The sequence below is a fragment of the Pollachius pollachius genome (assembly GCF_949987615.1).
Source record: "Pollachius pollachius genome assembly, chromosome: 16".
NCBI classification, from domain to species: domain Eukaryota; kingdom Metazoa; phylum Chordata; class Actinopteri; order Gadiformes; family Gadidae; genus Pollachius; species Pollachius pollachius.
The window spans coordinates 15,445,219-15,466,348 of record NC_136949.1 but is presented as its reverse complement, the minus strand read 5'-3'; the positions used below and the strand labels follow the sequence as shown (position 1 = coordinate 15,466,348).

General features: G+C 41.1%; 1 protein-coding gene across 1 annotated transcript; it reads right to left on the bottom strand.

The window, feature by feature from the left end:
• Positions 1-1,261: 1,261 nt before the first annotated feature.
• Positions 1,262-13,115, bottom strand: LOC307087894 (4-galactosyl-N-acetylglucosaminide 3-alpha-L-fucosyltransferase 9-like). Its single transcript, XM_079753575.1, has 2 exons — positions 12,901-13,115; positions 1,262-3,092 (listed from the first exon to the last, which is right to left on the bottom strand). Exons 1-2 carry the CDS (start codon positions 12,911-12,913, stop codon positions 2,002-2,004), a joined length of 1,104 nt encoding a protein of 367 aa, XP_079609701.1. The 5' UTR covers positions 12,914-13,115; the 3' UTR covers positions 1,262-2,001.
• Between the last annotated feature and the right edge of the window lie 8,015 nt (positions 13,116-21,130).

Here is a 21,130-nt window from a genome sequence, read left to right as displayed (position 1 = left end):
TCAACATCCCACACTTTGACATCATATCAGGAATGCCTCCTGACCATATGCATAATATACATCTTGGAGTTGTTAGGCAAATGACAAGCATGTGGCTGGATAGTGAACACCATGGGGAGCCATACTATATCGGTAATCGTATTCCTGAGCTCGACCAACAACTCATGAGAATTAAACCACCTTGCAATATCACAAGAGTGCCCCGCTCTTTTCAGCAAAGGAAGTTTTGGAAAGCCAGTGAATGGCAGAACTGGTTACTGTTTTATAGCATCTTTGTGCTAAAGGGAATACTCCCCCATGCATTTTACCAGCACTGGTTAATCCTTGTCACCTTCATGTATTTGCTATGTAAGGACACGGTCACATCAGAGGGGTTAAAAAGATGTGAAAAGCTAGTTGTTGAGTTTGTCAAACAGTTTGAAACACTGTATGGAAAGGCAAATGTGTCATTTAATGTACATTTATGTCTTCATTTGCCAGACTCTGTGAGAAATTGGGGACCTTTGTGGGCACATTCAGGATATATTTTTGAGTCTTTTAATGGCGAGATACTGAAGATGTTTCATGGCACGCAGTGTGTTCCCCTACAAATAATGAAACAATTCACATATAGACAAGTGTTGCCTCTTTTGAAAAACAATGCACTTAGAAATGCTGTGCCTAAATGTATACAGCTGTATAACAACTTGACTGGTGAAAAAAAGCTGAAACAGTTTGAAAGAGTAGCAGATCAAGTTGTGACCCTTGGTCTACACTTTGTGCGAAAACTTACTAACGAAGAGATGCTGGCTATGAGAGAGACATTTTCAGTCACCACGGATACAGTTGTGAAAATATTCAGCAGGATTTTGGTCAAAGGAGAACTGTATTACTCAGAGCAATTCACTAGAGTAAAGAAAAGGAACAGCTTCACTGTTTTGTTGGACAATGGACACATAATCACTGTGTATTATTACATTGTGGTAGAGAGACTTGATAACAGAAAATGTTTTGCTGTTGGAAGACGGTATGACAAATCACACAGTTCAGTTGCAAATTTAGAAAATGTGGTTAGCTTGAAAAGAGTGTTACAAGGCAGGAAACAGGTTTTTCATGTGATGAAATTCAATAGGAAATGTATGTTAGTTGATTTGCCACATTATGCCAACCTTTATGCATGTATTCCTCCACGTTCCAGTGTGGAGGACTGAAATGCCATGTTGATTATGAAATGTCATGTGGAGAAATAAAAAAGTGGACTCTTGTACTTTTTGCTGTAATGATTTATTTTAAAATACTCTGCCACTTACATTTTACCATATATGAATCAATACATAGCCATATATAGTCTATCCATATGGCTTTATAATGTAAAATATTATGAATGTCATTCTAAATGTGATTTGGAGCCTGAAGCTTGCTTAACTCATAAAAAAAATACTTTGTTACAATAAACATCACATGCAATAGTGTAATACAGGTTTGTTTGCACAGCAATACATTCTAAAATATATTAATCAATACATAGCAATATGTTGTCCATCCATGTATTGCTATATATTTTCAAATATATGTAAGTTTCTCATATATTGAAATATATTTCCCAATGTATTGCAATATAAATTCTAGTGTATTGCAATATACTTTTGTTTCATAAGGAACAACACTATCACTAATGGTCCCGATCACACAACAATGGAACAACACACAATTAACACACCACACAATTAACACGCCACAATATGGTTAGCGAAGCCAAACAAAACAAATTGATAAAATGCTTCCATACCTTTAGCCCACATTAATATATTTTTGATTCCTCCACCGCTTGTTACAGAGTCTAAGTCTTGAAATTCTGCATTCTGCAGAACTCGTTTGTCATGTACCAGAAATCCCTCCCCCTAGCAGCCCCTGGGCTGATAAAAAAAAAATATTTGTAGGGTTTCAAAAAGCCATCTGCAGTATGCAACAAAATGAGAGCCCGTATGATCAGGATAGTCTCACAAGACAAGTTGAACAAAACTAACGAAAATACCACTTGTGCAGATAACGAATGACTCTGTAGTCCCTTTTCCTCACTGAAAAGTCGCACGCGGTGCAGATGGCCTTCAGATACTTATGGTTATCTGTAACAGGGTGGTGGTGTGCGGAAAAATATTGACGCCACTGAAAGTAGCGCCTGTATGCGGTGTCGTCCGCGTCAAGCCTCTTCAGGAAGGCCGCCAGGGATTTGGCGTTAGGGAAATCATTAACGTGGACCAATGAGTCGCCCGGCACAAAGTCCTCATAGTTTATCCTTGGGGGACCAAGCACCACAGGTACAGTCCCAACTGCCAGTGGTCCGTTCAGTTTCTCTGTAATATAGTCTCTGTAAATTAAATCCTCAAAGGCAAGTTGGAATTTGCAGCTACTGACGGCGTCAAAATAGTTGTTAGGTAACCAAGCAGTGGAGGACCCACCGAAGACCTTGATATCGATGTGCTTGGCGAGTTCTTTGTAATAGCTGTGCCCCGTACTGTTGTCTGCAACCTTGTCACCCTTAATGTAACACACCACATGCTCCTTCTTGGGCAGTGAAGGCGCCCCGCCAAGGATCTTATTGTAGGTAAGTTCCCAGCGCACCTGAATATCGGCATCCTTGCGAAAGTTCAGGCTGAGGTTAAAAAGATTGTCAGCGCCTTCTATTCTGCGCGTGTTGGCCGGTGGTTGCAGGTTCAGCCATATCCAACGCTGGAAGCCCGGCCTCGGTAGTTGGGGCAGGTTGGACAGATCGCCTTTGATGGCATCATGAAAAACAATCACTTCCTCTGCTTTGAGGTATAGGGAGCGGTCATCAGTGAGACGGCAGCCATCGATGTTGAGGTGTTTCTTGCAGTCGTCCCAGTCAAACTTGAGGTCTTCCGGCCAGAACCATATCAGAACGAGGGGTTTCCTTGCGACTTTGTGGCCTGGATTTTGTTGATGACGTGAGTAACTGGGGAGGGGCATGCAGTTACTATTCTGAGTTGACTTTATGAATGCAATATACAAAGTCAATAATACCCCCAGTGTAAATATCACGCCACATAAGAGATGGAAACATCTGGTCACCGTCGAGTTGGACAGGTTAGTCACTGCAAAACAATAAAGGAAAAATAACATGGTGTTATAAATATGTCAAAAGGGGACATCAGGCCTTGTCTCATAAATTCAAATACAATGAATGACTGATGAAGGTTGATGGATTCGGTTCAACAAAGCAAATGACATGTCGTGTAGGCCTGAGAGTCCGACACGTAGCCTACAGCAGTGAATATTTTTCACCGTTTCAATGAAGAGAAGTTCTGGAATAGTTAAAACCATCCGATCTAGAGAATGCAAATTACAGACAATTCACGTCAACTCAAAGCCCGAAGAACCCGGCCATGAACTGACATTTGAGCGCTCTGTGCTTTTGGCCATATATTGAAAATAGCTGAGCTATTTAATTACATTGCATCCAATAATATGTCCAGAAACTTTTATAGCATTGTGTATTGAACGTTTAACTTGCCAATAAAAATCAATTAACTACAAGTTTTAGTTGGGGTGGAAGAACTTACATTGGGGGGATGGATGGATGGATGGACGAATGCTAGTTATATTTTGTGTTGGCTACCTATTTGACCTTTGATGTGTCTACCTGGGGCCGCTCTCTTGCTATAGCCACCCTGGCCAATTGGTTTCAGGGAGATTTGATGGCGCGTTTGAAAAAGCCCTTTCAGAATATATATTCTTATTTAATGCAATTAAAATAAACTGACTAATGCAGTACCAACCCTTCTTGGCAGTAATCAAGTCCCTGTAAATCTTGTTTGATGTAGTTTTAACCACCATCTAGCCTCTGCTATGAAAGTTCAACTGAATACAGTGTGATACTACGTTAAAGGTACAGGTAGGTGTAACAAATTTACTGTATGCCTACTGCATCATAAAATGATAGTTAGCCTAGGAAACCAGACGAGGCTAAGCAACAAGGTATCTTTGTGTTTATTTCATGAGGACACATGTGTGAAGCCTTGGTTAATTCAATAGATCCGATAGATTTCATGGCTGCATCATGATAAGTTTAGTTCAGGAGCACATGCGCCGTCTTGACCACTGGGTGGGTGTTGCACTGTTGACTGTTCCTGCCTGTCATAGCTATTGAAGGAACCCTGCTGCTTATGAAAAAGCTCTCCATACAAATAAACAACAAGCATTATTGGCCTCACTGTGGCTTGATTTATTCAAACCATTTAGAATTTTTACTGACTGACTGATGGTTATAATTGATCACAGTAGTAGGCTACTTTGACCTACAGGGGATGTCTGACAAACCTTTATCAAAGTGTTCGGAATAAAAATGCTAGTTAGTTACCTCTACACGCATATGCGTAACAGCTGGCCAAAGAACAATTGTTTGTGCTTGTTCAAGGTCTTATTTCCCTGAGGGCTAATGCAGAACATATATTTTTTCACCTCTTCCTTTAAGATATTGGCAAAATAACTTGGTTACACAACGAATGGACTGTACTGAAACCTTTAATGTGTTCTATGTCAGATCCTTAATTGTACCCTCTTGGTCTTCTTGGGATAAGTTGAGGTGAGGGAGGCAGGGGGGACAAGCGGCAGGACGAGGAGAGTGTATCTTAAGTTGTTGCAGATGTTATCTCAGCAAATGGTATTAATCTATTTTGATAAGGTGATTTTATGCAGAATGCTGGTGCTAGCAACTCACAGTGGTTTTGTACAGATAAAAAAAAAAATATTGGCACATTCTCAAAAGTATTTTAATCCAGGGGGGGAAATGTCTGTCTCCTAGGGGGAGGAATGAGAGAAAATAATTGAGAACCACTGGCTAAATGAATGTTGCAAGTTTTGGTGCATTTCAGTGTATTGCAATAACATATACGTATTTGGAAACCTTAAATTACATGTGACAATTCTGTCTGATGAAACTGCAAACAAACCGCAGGTAGACTTAACACCAGAAGGGTTGTGCTCGGTGTTACTGGAGGGAGTAATGGTGTTCCTGAATCCTCGGACGCCAGTCTTCCGAGTTGCCGACGTCATTTCCGGTCTCGGAGCATTCGCTCCCGTTCGTCTTTGTGATTGTGTCATGAAATTGGCTAGTGGTTGTTTATTGTTAGCTACATTAGCCTCTTTAGCAAACCATCCCGAAAACAAACAACACAACTTAACATTGTATTGCACGCACAGCAAGATCGTGCAATGCATAAATTGGTGACTAGAATGAAGTAGCATGTAATCAAGTGTGTAAGAGCATTTAAAATCGATATTAAAATGACCAACGTGGTACAAATACAAAGAAAATAAATCCCGGTCTGGAGGTCTCTACGAATTCTAATTTTTGCACAGGAAATTTCCTTTCCTAACGAGATGACCTGGAAGTGCTTGCAGGAAAGGTGGTTCGAATTCTAAAAATGCTTAGGATAGGAGCCTCGATGCTTCCTTTAACCCTCCTTTAGCATAGGTTACTCCTGAGCGACCTTTACGAAAGGAAATGAGATAGTGGTATCCCATAAACAATTACGGCGGCAATATTTAAAGCCACTGGCGAAGTGTACCGACTCTCAGTGTTGTGCCTGAACGCGTTCACTGAACGAAAGTTCATGAACTCGTTCATATTTTGGGCGAACGTGAACTGAACGTACTGTATTACTGCCTGATGAACGTTACTGTGAACTCGTTCATTCTGGTGTCAGTGAACGGCACGCTCACTCGGTTTAACTTCGTTCAATGGGGGGGTTATTTCTCTATCAACACGGCGGATGCGCGCGCAGATCGCCGTGTTGTTTGACCGGTTGCCATGGTAATCTCCGTGCGGTTCATTTGCAGTTGAGGTGTTCCCAGCTTACTGTTACATTAAACTGTAATCAGAAAAGGTGGTTATATGCTATAGACCCTATAGTATCTGTCATATAAAGGCTGGGACGAATTTCATATTATAAATATGTTCACTTTATTTTGAAAGTATAGACCAGCGCAATTCCCATTGAAACGAATGGCGCGGTGATTATTCTTCAAAACGAGAGCTGTTAAATTGTGGAAAATGAATTAAACTGTAATCAGACAAAGCGGTTATATGCTATAGACCCTAGAGTATTTGTGGTATAAAGGCAAATTTCGAATTATAAATATTAGGGGTGCAACGGATCACAAAACTCACGGTTCGGATCGTGTCACGGTTTTTGAGTCACGGGTCGGATCATTTTCGGATCAACAACAATAAAAAAGATAACAAGACAAATGTGACTTTAAATAATTCTTCAAATGTGTAAAAACTAAATAAAGTGAAAAATTAGGCAATAATCCTATTTCCTTTAAACATAGTCAATATTTAAAAGAATTGCAACCTAAGGCATTATTCCTTCTTCTTTTTAACATCGATAGTAAATAATCCTGAATTAAATTCAGGATGTCTGCATTGCCTGGGGAGAGTTTAGAGTCTACACTCTCCCCAGGCAATGCAGACATCCTCATCTTTTTTTTCATCAAGTATGGTAGCGAAATACAGTTTGTCGTATTTTATTTGGCATTTTGTAAATCCGTTGATTTCTGTTGGAAGACTCATTGCTCACACCCAATGAGTCTTCCAACAGAAATCAATGGGATTTACAAAATGCGCTAAATGTGCAATAAAACACGATAGAAACTGTATTTCGCTACGATACTTGATTCGACCACTCTATATCATCCTAGACAAACCACAAAGGGGGCTCAATGTTCAAAATACCGGAAAAAATGAAAAGCTCACAGCAACATATTGAAAAAAAGAACTATGAACTAGTTCATTTCTTGGAACTGTGAACTTAGTTCAAAATTTTGAATTATGAACGTTTAACTGAACTAGTTCATTTTAAAATTTGTGAACTGAACTTTGAACTAGTTCACGAAGAAAGTGAACTTTCCCAACACTGCCGACTCTACGAGAAGACGCATGAGAGACGCGGGAAAGCCGAAGTAGAGAAGAGAAGAAAATACAATTGATATAATGGATACCAATTCCAGAAACTTATTATTTGAATCGAAATTAATTCATTTATTTCTGGTTATTAAGCACACAATATACACCGTAACAAAAAAAAATGCAGACTTCACATTTAAAAAAGACTACCGGGGGCAGTTAATTTCAACATCAACATAAATTGAGCCTCTTTTTTTCACATGTGAAGGGGGATTCAAGTGGCCTAAAATATTCCCGTTGGCCAAGTCCGACCAAAGTGATTCTGTTGGCGACAACCTGATTGAAATCAATACGACAATAACGCATGGATCGAAAGAGCACTTGTTGTAGTTCAACTTCGGAAAACTGTAGTTCCACGCTAGAGACGCTAGAGGTCTCTAGCGTCACGCAATGACGTTGGTTAGGAAAAGTGGAGTCGAATTCATTTTAAACAGTGCTGTCTTTTCCTGTGTTCAAAAGGAAGGACCTTTTCATCCCCCCTTGACCCGATGACCTTTTCCACAAAGGTTAAAGAAAGGAGGCGTAAAGGTTAGGAGATTTGACAATTCGTAGAGGCCCTAGGTCTACTCTCAGAATTCCTCAGAGAAATGCAACAAGAAAGCTGGGAGATTCCCGACTTCCGACCCGGAAGGCTGGCGTCTGATGGCCAAAATAACCTAACAAACACACCACAAATACAGTACAGATATAGGCACACATTAAGGCCCATGGTGAAGACCACATGTCCCAACGATAGGGGCCGTCAGATGCTCAAACAATGCACACACTCATTCGAATCTATCTGCTGATAACACTCGGCCACAGTCCGAGGTGCTCAAGGCCAGGCAGGTGCTCTCGAGAAACCCCCACACCAGCCTTGACACACACAACTGGCAACACACAATTCGCTAGAAGAAAACACATAAGACTGATACACCCAGAAGGACATTACGCTAATTTGAAGCAGAACCTCTACAGAGGCGAAGCTCCGGACAACCTCAGCGCTGTTAGGGACTTAGACATTTTCGCTCGATCAATCTCTTACGCTCTATAGCTCAGTATAACCTTTTTCACCTTACTAAATAAATCCGAGGCCCTCGTGCCGACAATTTTATCTCCTCTCCGTCTCAGTTTATCTGTTCAAGTAACTAGGCAGACTATTTTTCTCAACACGTCCGAGGATTCAGGAACACACAACGGCGTAACCACGCATTCTTTGGGGGGGTCGTGTCCCCCCCAATGTTGAGAAAATACTAACCTGTCCCCCCCAATATACAGCAGGATAAAATGTAAAATATATGACATGTTCTCTTTTTATGAACCCTGTCAATGGATCGGTCTCTTGTTATGTCTTATTTATTTTCAATTTATTTCCGTTTGTTAAGAATCCCCCCTCCTAATTGTACACTTGTGCGATTTAGTTTGAAACCACCTCGCGACTTTCTGCGTTGTCATGGTTACCCCACACTCTTTCTTCAGTGAGAGCCAAGAAAGTAAAGAGTAATGGAGGATTTGAGGTTACCGGTACGTAAAAAGCAGAAGAAACTGGACCAACAGCCAAGCATACGGAGTTTTTTTCAGACAGTAAGTAACTTGATACCGAGCTTTGAGTAAGCAAATAAAACGAGTAGCCTCGTAAAAGCAGAATATTAAATATAGCTCATGAAGGTCAGTCGCTGTTCTTTTGATAAAATGACATGGTTACGATGCAGGCAGCACAGAGAGAGAAGGAGAGAGACAGCCTAGACAGGCATGCTGAAAGCAGTGGCCAGACAGGGACGTGCTCTGAACATGCAGGTGATCAGGTGAGTCATTTGAATGTAAGTAACGTTATTTAACGTGTTGGAGAGGAGGTAACGGACAATTTAAGGTTACTTAAAAAGCGGATAAAACTGGACCAGCAGCCGAGCGTACACGTTTTTTTTTTCTCCAGACAATTAGTAGCTTGATACCGAGCTAAATGTGTGAGTAAATAAAACGAGTAGCCTAATTAAAATATGAGTCGCTGTTTTTTCTGATAAAATGACGTGGGGTCACAATGCAGGCACCACAGAGAGACAGGGAGAGAGACAGGCATGCTGAAAGCAGTGGCCAGACAGGGACATGCTCTGGACATTAGGGCTTTGACTTCGAACTTCGTGATTCGAATATAATTCGAATATCAAAAAAATAAATCAAAATTCGAACGAATATTAGGCAGCCCTTAATATTCGAACCTTTTATGGGCAGGCCAAGAGGGAGAGACGTCGGAGAACCCGATGCAGTCTATTCATAATATTGTAACGACCACGGAAGAGGCAGTGAATGAAGTATTGATTAGACAGGGATTTATTAGAAACATAATAAACCGTTGGAACACGCAAGAGGCGTTCTACGCATAGCTGTAGAAGACCATTCTAGGCGTTCTACGCATAGCTGTAGACCGTCAAGTAGTAGACATAGACACTGAACATAAATAGTATGTACTAAGTATTCGGATTCAGCCCAGGTATTACTGAAGGCATTTAATGGTCAAAATATTATTAATAAATATTCGAATATATTCGAATATTAATATTAATAAACAAACGAAATTCGAATATGATTTTTGGGCAAAAGTCAAAGCCCTACTGGACATGCAGGTGATAAGGTGAGAATTTTGAATGTGAGACTAGACAGCCTTACAACATTGTTTATAAACTGGGCCTACATGTCAGCAATACATAAAAGTAGCCTACTTCTAATACAAGCAGAGTATATAGACCAAAATGATCACGAAGGTCAGCCACTGTTCTTCTGATAACATAATGACATGTGGTCACAATGCAGGCAGCACAGACAGACAGGGAGGCAGAGAGGCAGGCTGAAAGCAGTGGCCAGACAGGGGTATGCTCTGGACATGCAGATGATCAGGTGAGGAATGAATGTGAAATATAATGCAATTTAGTATTGCACAAAGACAGTCATTTTAAGTATGAAGCTAAGTAAGGCATTACAGGTACCTGCATCTTGTGTATGATAAGTGAAAATATACAGGTAATTCCAACGCTACACGTTATATTTCAGGAGACTGACAGGGAAAGAGAGACAGAGCCAGGCAGAGGAGGCAGTGGTTTAGATCAGCATAAGGAGGAGCTTGGTACCTGCCCACACCAGCCCAATACCCGCTTTATCGAAACTCAGTCCCTGAAAAATAAAACGCTCAAATTTCAGGACAGTTGGTTTAGGCAGTACAAATGGCTTCACTACAGTCCCTCACTGAAAGGTGTGCTTTGTTTTTATTGTTCCAAATATTTTGGAGAACAGAAATCCGCTTTAGCCAGTAAGGCTGATGGTGCTTTTATCAACACTGGTTTCAGTAATTGGAAAAAAGCTCTCCAAAGGTTCTCTGAACATGAAGACAGCGATTGCCATTCAGCAGCGGTGACAACATATTTGCACCAAAAACAGCCTGTCAGTACTCAACTTTCCTCTCAGTTGCAAAAGCAGCAGCAGGTGGCCAGGAATAGTTTCTTGAAGATTGTGGGGGGGGTGATGTGCTTGGCCAGACAGGGCAATGCTTTAAGGGGGCATGACAACAAAGAGGGCAACTTCCACCAGTTAATTAAGTACAAGGCAGAGGGTGATGAAGAACTTTCAAGCTGGCTTCAGCGGCACAACAATTTCACCAGCCCCAAAATTCAGAATGAGGTCCTTCAAATTGTCAGCAACACAATTGTACGCGAAATAACACAGGAAATCCACTCATTGCCAGTGGTTCAGTTTTCCCTTATAATTGATGGGACACAGGATGCAGCAGGAGTTGAGCAAGAGTCCTTCTGTCTGCGCTTTGTTGACAAAAACTTGCAGCCCAGAGAGGAATTCATAGGCCTGTATCAGGTCACATCCACAACTGGAGAAAACATAGCTAGTGTAGCTAAAGATGTTTTGATTCGCCTAAATCTCCCACTTTCACAGCTACGAGGTCAAACCTACGATGGGGCAGCCAATATGTCTGGCAGGATGCAAGGTGTGCAGGCTCATATCAAGAAAGAGCAGCCTCTTGCAGTATATGTTCATTGTGGGCCACACTGTGTCAATTTGATCACCCAAGCTGCCTGTGTATCCGCCCCCGTTATAAGAGATGCAATGCAGTTAGTGCATGAGTTGGGCGTTTTATTCAATCAGTCTGGGAAGTTCAAGGCTATCTTCACAGCTGTAGCAAAGTCAGATCGAACAGCTACGCATACATCTTTGAAGCCTCTCTGCCCCACCAGATGGACAGTCCGAACGCCAGCCATGCGCTCTGTCCTCTCACAATATGAATCTGTGCTCACAGCCACAGAAGAGATGTCTCAATCCACCACGATGGAAATGTCTGCAAGAGCCAGTGGCCTTCACAAAAGCTTTTTGAGGGGCAATACCATTCTCGGCATCATTCTGGCAGAAGATGTCATGGCTGTCATGGAGGAGCTGAACATTTCTCTGCAGCAGAGAAGCCAAACTACATCAGGGATGCTGGCTGCTGTAGACCATGTGAAAAGAGGCCTCCAGGCCAAAAGATCTGAAGTGCACTTTGACTGGCTGTACTCCAGAGGTTCTCAGATTGTCACATCTCTTAATCTGCAGCCAATCAAGATGCCTCATGTGCGGCAGCCTCCGAAGCGCTTCACTGGTCCAGCCACATCACATTCTCACTCCACTGCCCAAGCGTACTACAGAATGCAGTACTACAATACCTTGGACACTGCTGTGGTGCAATGCAATGAGCGCTTCAGCCAGGACGGGCTTCAAAGACTGCAAAAATTAGAGGATGTACTCATCTCTGGGAACATTGATGCAGTTGTGGATGAATACCCAGAGTTGGATGCCATGGCTTTAGAAGTGCAGCTGAAAATGTTCCAGGCCAACTACACTTGTACAACTTCCTCAGAGGTAGCAGACACTTTCCGGGAAATGGTGCCAGAGGTGCGACATCTTTTCAAGCAAGTCGAGATCCTTTTGAGACTGCTGATGGTTGTTCCTGCCTCCTCAGCAGAGGCAGAGCGAAGTTTCAGCGCCTTGAGACGGCTGAAGACATGGCTGAGAACCATGATGACGCAGACCCGGCTGAACAACGTTGCCATTTGCCATGTTCATCAGGAAAAGTTGGATGCTTTGGACAGGAAACAGATCTGTCAGAGCTTAGTTGAGCTTAATAATGAACGCCTCCAGGTTTTTGGGTCATTTATTTAGTTAATACTTTTCCATCTCAGTCCTATGCTGCCTTTCCTTTGGCTGTAGCACTTTTACACCTACATAGACATCCCATGTTCATTTCTCTTCTGTGTTCCAGTCAATGTAAATAATTTTCAGTGTAAATAATCAGACTTGCTTTTTATAGTAAAAATCAAGATTTTAAGTTTCATGCTTTGTGCAAGTCCCTGGAATTAAAAGTCCTCAGCAAATTTTTTTGTTAAAGTCTGTACATCACAAAAGTACATCAGTAGTTGTCCTAATTAAAATAACATTAAAAAAACATGCTTTGGGTTTGTGGTATTTTTCCATTGGAAGCTATCCTTTTTGCTACAGTACTACTGGAAGAGCATAATTGTAATTGGTAGGTGTGTTTAAGGTCAGTAAGCAACTAACCAAAACAAAGTGTGTGTGTGTATGTGTGTGTGTGTGTGTGTGTGGGGGGGGGGGGGCGGGGCAGACATTACATGATTACACTATTCCTTTAGATGTGAATTCAAATGGTCAATGTAGTCCTCGAAACTATGTTCTAAATGTCCACATTTTCATATATAAATATAGAATTGTAGGCAATGCACTTAACAAATAATAATAAAAAATTGGACCCCCCCAATGTCTAAACCATGGTTACGCCCTTGGGAACACACCATAATAGTTTGTTTTGGAAGTGGATGGAAACGCAAGCAAGTCCGCCTATACATCAATACATTTATCAGGCTATGAAAACGCAAATGACAAGCACCACAAAGACATTCACTCACCCTTTACCGCCATCAGATGGGTAAGTACAGCCGTATATCCACCACCCTACGACCCTCGACTCATATCCTGTATCGCAGTTCTGCGAGCGGGACTTTGCTACCAGGAACTAGTGTTGAATCGTTCGCGAACCAATCAGTTCGAATGAACGAATCGTTAAGACGAACGAACTGAACTGGTTCCTCTCTCTTGTTCGCCTCGTTCGTCTCGTTCGCCTCGTTCGTTCTCAAAGTCGACTCCTCCCAGACCCACTAGTCGCTGAATCGCTGACAGTTCGTTCACTCACTGTGTGAGTGGTGAGGAGGGACTGACTGAGAGACGTCACGACTCACGAGAGCCAGCCAATCGTATGCTGTTCTAGGACTGAGTCTAGGACGCTCTCGTTGAATTTTAGTCAATGAGAGACAGAAATCAACAGGTTTAATGGGGAAAAAACAAATGGGCTTAGTGAGCGAGCTATCTATTATTCACATTGGCCATCTGTTGCATGGACGTATTTAAAGGATGCATTGTACATATTTATAATTCGAAATTTTTCGCCCCGGGCGATTCCATCTGTGTTTTGGATTGTCGGTGCCGTTAGCATTTATGATCGCTTACTACTTTAACGGTTAAAGTAGACGATTAAGCTGCCATATTGTTCAGGTGTAACCAGGGTGAAACAACATGTTTTAGTTATGTTGAAATGTCACCAAATTCTGATTAGTAAGAAGTAAATATGTGTTTAAGCTATGTTCAAGGTCCCTTTTGTAATCTGTTCCAACCCCTATGTCAATGTTGTAATGATATGTATGTTCTGTATATATGACACCAACATCAGAGACAGGGACACCTGTCTGCCGTAAGTCTAGCAGAGCTAGAAGATCAAGAGTGATGATGGACTTGTGAGGGTATGTGTGGTTTACTGTGAGTGTTGCTTAACCTGAGAATAGTCTTAAAGTAAAGGTTATGGTAACATTGAAAAATAAATAAATAATAATAATACTGTTTATTACCTTGGTTTCCTGAAATAAGAGGATATCCTGTTTATTGCTACTGTTGCATATCTGTTACTTACTTTATTACCTACCGTTACTTACTAGTGTTACCTGAAAGAAGAGGTTTTAATGTTCATTACCACTGTTACCTGAAAGAGTACAGTACAGTCAATTAAGGTTACTTTCTAAAACCTGTTATCTGAAAGAAGGGATTAATTGTTAACCTTGTTTACCTGTAAGAAAAGCTTTAGGTGTGGTAGCCCTTACTGTGTTTAATAGGTTTAGGTGTAGCTTCCAGGTCTAGTCTTGATATAGCCTTGGGCCTACTATTATTTGACTTTTAACCTCAGAGAAAGGAGGATGTAATGATATGTATGTTCTGTATATATGTTATATGTTATGACCACTAGGTGGCAGTGTTGATTACTAGATCAGATGAATCTAGACTTGAGAACAACAGAACAAGTGTAACGGGAGAACCATGAAGGCTGGTAAAATAAAGACATCTACTTAGAAATATCCAAAGTTGTTTATTTATAATAACATAACTTTACAAATGTGTTTTCAATACCTGTACTGTCGCTTTAAGAAAAGTTCGTGTTTTAGTGACGTATATGCAGCGCCAAGCTCAAAATGCGGTTGGCGAGTGGAGGTATGTTGATGTATTTGTCGTCACATTTTAAGCATATAAATCGTTTTGAAGATTATGTGAATGTTATATGTGAACATGCTACAGCACCGTTATAACAGCTAACGCTTTGCAAATGTAACTTTTGAGAGTTTATTGTATATATCTGCGTCAGAGTATCCGTTTGTTTGTTTGCTAGGCGGGAATGTGGTCCTGGCTATGACGGTTTACATGCGGTTTACATGCGGTGACATGATTTTCTTTGGCTCATCCAGGTATGAATGTTTTATGTGTTGTGTATATTATATATGCTGGTTATGTTTATGTTTGTTGGAGTGCAGTCAAATTGCATTCATTATGCTATCTTGTTTATTTTTATGTTATTATATATTGTCAGAATGCGGTTGGCTATCTGAGTGGAGGCGGGAATGTGGTCCTGGCTATGACGGTTTACATGCGGTGACATGATTTTCTTTGGCTCATCCAGATTCCAATAAATGAGAAACCCTCCATTGTTGTCCAGCCGTCCTTCCACCCTTCCAACGCATTCGCCAGAACACAACGCAGTTCAACACCCGTTACACAGGCACCACAACAATTTTATGTTCACTCAACTTGTTTCCCAGTTATTGATTATTTAGACTAGTGTTACACCTTTCCTGTTCCTTGGCTCTCAGACCGTAGTCGGGGAGCACAGGGGAGACGTTCCCTCTAGGGCCGATGCCCTTTCGGGGGTAACGCCCTTCACTATGACCGGCAGTGGGTCTGTTCACGGGTCTGTTCACGGGTCGGTTCATAGGTCGGAAGACACGGGCACGGATTCTTGGCGTTTGGTACTTTATTAAACAGTACACGTATGCTCCAAAAACACAACCGGACTCATTTAGTTCCTCCTAGACCAGGGGTGTCAAACTCATTTTGGTTCAGGGGCCACATACAGCCCATCTGATCTCAAGTGGGCCGGACCAGTAAAATAATGGTAAAATAATAGCAAAATAACCTACGTCAACTCCAAATCATTAGCTTTGTTTTTCAGTACTATGCTTTATCATTCAGCCTACATTTGTAGCCTACATAATCACGGATCACAAGGATCTATATTAGCACAACACATTTATTCACAGATAGGCCAATGGAATTGAAATAAAATGCATTTCACATTCATTAACAACTGGTTTATTTTTATAGAGTTGAGTGAATAAATTTTTACATCTGAACACCTGAACCAACTCACCACACTAAACAAACTCAAGTGGGAGCTATGAAGAAAGCTACCATACTGCCTTGAAAATGTTAATGTGCATATATAAATAAAATAAACAAACATAAAAGTTATAGCAGTGCATGAGCTATGAGATTAGGCTACATCAGATCAAACTGTTTTGTAGGCTACTGAAGCTGAGAATGATATGCTGCACAATATTCATTGTCGTTTAGCATGAAACCTGAGTAAACTTATAAGATCTGTATTCATCAGAGTGCAAACATTTCTGAAAGAGCATCACAAGAATTAGGCACAGGCCTACTTGCTGATTAACTTCTTTTTTTTTCTCACTGCAGTCTATTTGCTGCTGGCTCCTGAAACTTGACATCTTTTAGCCTTTACAAGTGCATCAATATCAGGTGTCAAATCCTGAGTAGCAGCACATTTCACAATGTCATTCAAGTGTGTGTTTGTTAACCTTGAGCAGTGCTTTGTTTTATTTAGGTTCATTACAGAGAACACCTGTTCACAAAGATAGGTAGTCCCAAAAATGGATAAAACCTTTGCAGCCAGGGATGTTAATTTGGGGTACCCTGGCAAGAGATGATAAAATGTGCCCAAGCCCACCGACGCAAATTTCTCCTTCATATTGGTGTCACACTGCAAGTCAATTATCTTGAGTTGGATGTCAGCTGGCATGTCAGAAGGCTTGACTGTAAATGGTGAGCGAAAAATGGCAAATTCCTTCTCTAGTTCACTGAAGACCTTAAACCTCTGCTTGATCTCCTGCAGCAATCCTGTTATCTTGTCTTTGTATTGATCCATATCAGCATTACGTCTGGTCGCACGCACAGCGGTTAGACATGGGAAATGGGCAGTGTCACCGCTAGATAGAGTGACAGTTTTAACTTGAATGCGCGTATGCTGTATGCGTTATACTGAATTAAGATACTGTTAAGATTATTCAGGTGCTGTGTAATATCTCGGAAATTTATGCTATACAAGTCGCGGGCCTGATCAAATCATCTCCGGCCCGCGGGCCGTATGTTTGACACCCCTGTCCTAGACTGACACTCACTCGTTCACTCATTCGTCGACTCATTCGCTGACGTCACTCACACACACACAGACATTCTCACGCACACACATATGCCACTCTCGTAACACTAGATAAGCTCTTCGTATATGAGTAGAACTGACCCCCAACCTCTTGTCTTTCAAGAGTGGATTGCAATTATGTCTGACGTAATAATGACGTGCAACTTCATTGGTTAGGTTCAGGGGGTACAGTAATAATATTACTTTTCAAAGGTTCAAAAGGTTCAAAGGTTTTTTATTCGCCATTTGTGCATAAACCAGACAGTCCACACACATAGGAATTCTTGTGCAGGGCTTCCCAAGTCAAGTACAGTATTAATACAAAGAGAGAGAAAGAGATAGAGAGAGAGAGAGAGCAGCACAATAAATAGTAATAATAAAAAATATATTAAGTTCTAAAAATTGAGATAAGGACAAATTGCATTTTGTGCATTGCATTTCAGAGAGCACCACAGTAGATAGTGATTAAAAAAAATATAAATATTAAATTATTAATAATAATTATTAATAATTCAGCAGTGCAACTGTACTGGGTTAAATAATGGATTTTATATTTTGTGGTTAGGGGAGTTTTATTTCACCAAAATCTTGTATTGTTTGTGGTAATTTATAGATATTGGGAGATGTGTTTGTTGTGAAGGTGCGCCCCCTTTTGGATAGTGGTGGCTATGTGTTAGATTTTCGCGTTCCTTTTTCAGTCTGCGTTCCGCTTGATTGGGAGGTGCGTATCCAGAGCGGTGCAATGTAAACTTGAAATTGACCTGTTCTTACTTTAGTTTTGGTACACATGATGACTTGTACATGTATTTCATTATGGGTGCACTTACATTTAGTCGTGTTTTATCGAGAATATTGATGTTTTGAGAGCTTTAAAGATTATTCACATAGCTAACCTCGTGGTTTGTTTCGTTGTATGCTAGCGCTCGCCGTTGTCTTTGTGTAATATAGCCCAAATGTTTCAGTTGTCCTTTTTTTCTTGTGTTAGGCTAATTCATTCCGTGAAGAGAATTATTAATCTTTACTCTCATTGGAATTTGAAAAGGTATGTAGCATACTCCCAATACTAGGTTTAAAATGTAATATGTTAATTGAAATGTTTTCTTGTATGGTTTATTGTTCCATGGTACTAAACAGCCCGATGTGAAGTACATGCAACATACACGACACAGACATACACGTACGACACAGCCATACACATGAGCCTAATGCGATATATTATATATTTTCCATGATTTTTAATTAATTTTATCGTATGACAATGTTTATATGTGAAGCACTTTGAGTCTGCCTTGTGTATGAAAAGTGCTATATAAATAAAGTTCCCTTGCCTTGCCTTTCATATGGTTTTATATGCTATTTTGTATAGATTTATACAATAAACACTAAGTGATGATAGGGCTAAGATGTATCTACATCTAAATTAAGAAACAGGAAAGTAAATGAAAAGTATTGAAGTTACTTTTCAAATGCAGTAACTAGTAAAGTAATCTCATTACAATTTACGGAAGTAAGTAGTAATAAGTAGGGGAGACCGGTTATGGTTGTAACACATTTTTCTTCAGCACCTAAAACTATATATTTTTTTAAAGCTACAGTTCTGGACCTTTTAGGTAAAGTACCCACATTTGTCTACTACAAGTGGCAAACACTTAAATCTCCTCAACTATATCACGGAATTTGTGAGATTATGACAAATACAATGTATAACTTTGTTACAACCTGCCCCACTACCGGGGTAGGTTGTAACACCTACTATGGTAGGTTGTAACAGGTGGACAATGCAAAAAAAACCAATGGGACTCCATTTGATATGCCGATTTAATGATAAGTATAAACAACAGGGTTTGAAAATAGATTCACCAAACAAAATATTCTTAAACTGTATTGTAAATGAAGACATGCATCCTGTGTGTGTATGTGTGCATGTGTGTGTGTGGGTCTGCGTGTGTGTGCATGTGTGTGATACATTGGCAAAGGCAGGCTGGATGCCATCTATTCATATAGGCCTATGCCTATATGAAAAATGGTAGGCTACATTCAGTTACTGTAGGTATACAGAAAAAATAGAATCGTATAACACACAATCCATTCTTCACATAGAGAATAAAGATCATATTAATGTTATGAACAATATATAAAAAGCATATCGTTTATACTTTGTGTGTGTGTATTTGTTTCTCTTGAGAGAGAGCTGAACATTTGTTTTTATTTGAGAACAGGGCAACATCTTCAACATCTTCACTGGTATCAACTTTGTATGTAAGGGGATACAAAACATGCGTTACAACCTACCCCGCCCTGTCATCCATTGCTAAACTAGCTGTATTGGCATGGTGCTTTGACATTAGCAAGGGAGAGATACACCATTCTTTACTAGAGAAACTATAGTTTGACCTGATATAACTCATACAACTTTATCTACAGCGGTTAAAGTACTGGAAAAAAAAACATTAAAAAAACTTACTCTCTTACCTTGAAATTTGGATTTCTCTCCTAACTCCTGGGAAAATGGCGCCAACTAGTGGAACATTTCCATGAGTGATCGTAAAGGAAGGAGGAGGAGACTGAAATGGTCACATGGCTCATATCTTATCCCTGATTGGTGGAATTGGTGGTGTCACAACTATCCCCGGTATCCCCTAACTAATTACTTTTTTTGAGTAACTACCCCAACAGTGGATATGTTCATATCATGTAAAGTTCTCACATACGAGGCGTGTATGATCCCCCCCCGCTCCACCAACCACAAGTGTGCCCGAGCCAGTGTCGGCTCCTGAAAGAAATCGCAAATGGGGCTATTTTTGTGATAATGATTAAGGTGACCCATTCAATAGGTCCATTAAGCATTATCAAATTGTTGTTAGATGATTCATTCATACAGAGATCCTTCTTGTGTGCACTAGATGCCAATTCCAAAAACAAAAATGTTGCAATCCACAATGAATTATCTACATGAATAAGATGTTGTAAGATGTAAAATAGCTAAACAGGAGAAAACATGTCCGGCAACAACATAAAGACAGGGGCAGCATATTGAGTCAAGTATTTATTGACTGACCTTGAAAGCATTGGCTTACAAAAGTAAAATAAGTTATCACAGTGGTAGGCCTACATAGAAATACCCGCGTAGTGCTGTCAGCCGTGAGGCCGAAAGGGTGGAAGAGGAGGCAGAGTGAGCAGAACACCGCGTTAGCTTCTTCACAGCCTGCTAGACAGCTTTTTCTGTCGTACCTATTTGTTAGGGTTAGGGTTCACTCGGGTGTATGACATCCTCCGCTTTGTAGAAACCTGTTTAATTATTACATTTGGTCTCGGAGGTCCTAATTGTTTTAATGCCAATTTGTCGGAATTTGATCGCAGACTAAAAGGAACTTCTTTCAAAGAAACAACGGAATTGCACGGTACAGTCGCGAACTGGAAAGTAGTATGTGATTTCATCGAAGATGCTCCTTCCCTCTCTTTGCGCAGTTACGTATGACTAAAGCGCGTTGGGGCGAGCCCTCCTGGAACCCATAGAGAAGCCGTTCTAGGGGCGACATTTTCAGACGTAGATGGTTTATTGTTTGGCCGTGGGTGTTCAACAGTCTAATGGCCAGGGGGAAGAAACTGTCACTGAACCTAGATGTCCTACTGTGGATGCTGCGGAACCTCCTGCCAGAGTTCAGCATGGAAAACAGTCCATGGTGAGGGTGGGTGGAGTCAGAGGAGATGCGTTGGGCTCTGGTCAGGCAGCGCTTCTGCCCAATGTGCCTTCTTCGCAAGGGAGATGGTGTTGAGGGACCAGGTTAGCTTGTCGGTCATTTGCACCCCCAGGAACTTAGTGCTGCTGACGACTTCCACCGCAGTCATTGATGTGGAGTGGTGTATGACTAGGCCGAGATTTTCAGAAGTCGACAATGATCTCCTTTGAGTTTTCAACATTGAGGATCAGGTTGTTGACTTTGCACCAGTACACCACGTTTCACCTCGTCCCTGTAGGCCAGTTCATTGTCATCCTGGATGAGGCCCACAACAGTTGTTTCGTCCGCATACTTCAAGAAGTGGTTGGAGCTGAATCTGGGACGACAGCCGTGGGTCATCAGGGTGAACAGCAGGGGGCTGAGAACACAGCCCTAGGGGGAACCGGTGTTCAGGGAGATGGCGCTGGAGATGTTATTGTTCACACACACAGACTGGGTTCTGTTGGTTAGAAAATCTAGTAGCCAGTTGCACAAGGGGCTGCCGAGGCCCAAGTGACTCAGTTTGCACACCTGGATTCTGGGGGATGATCGTGTTGAACGCTGAGCTGAAGTCCAGAAACAGCATCCGCACGTGGGTGATTTTAT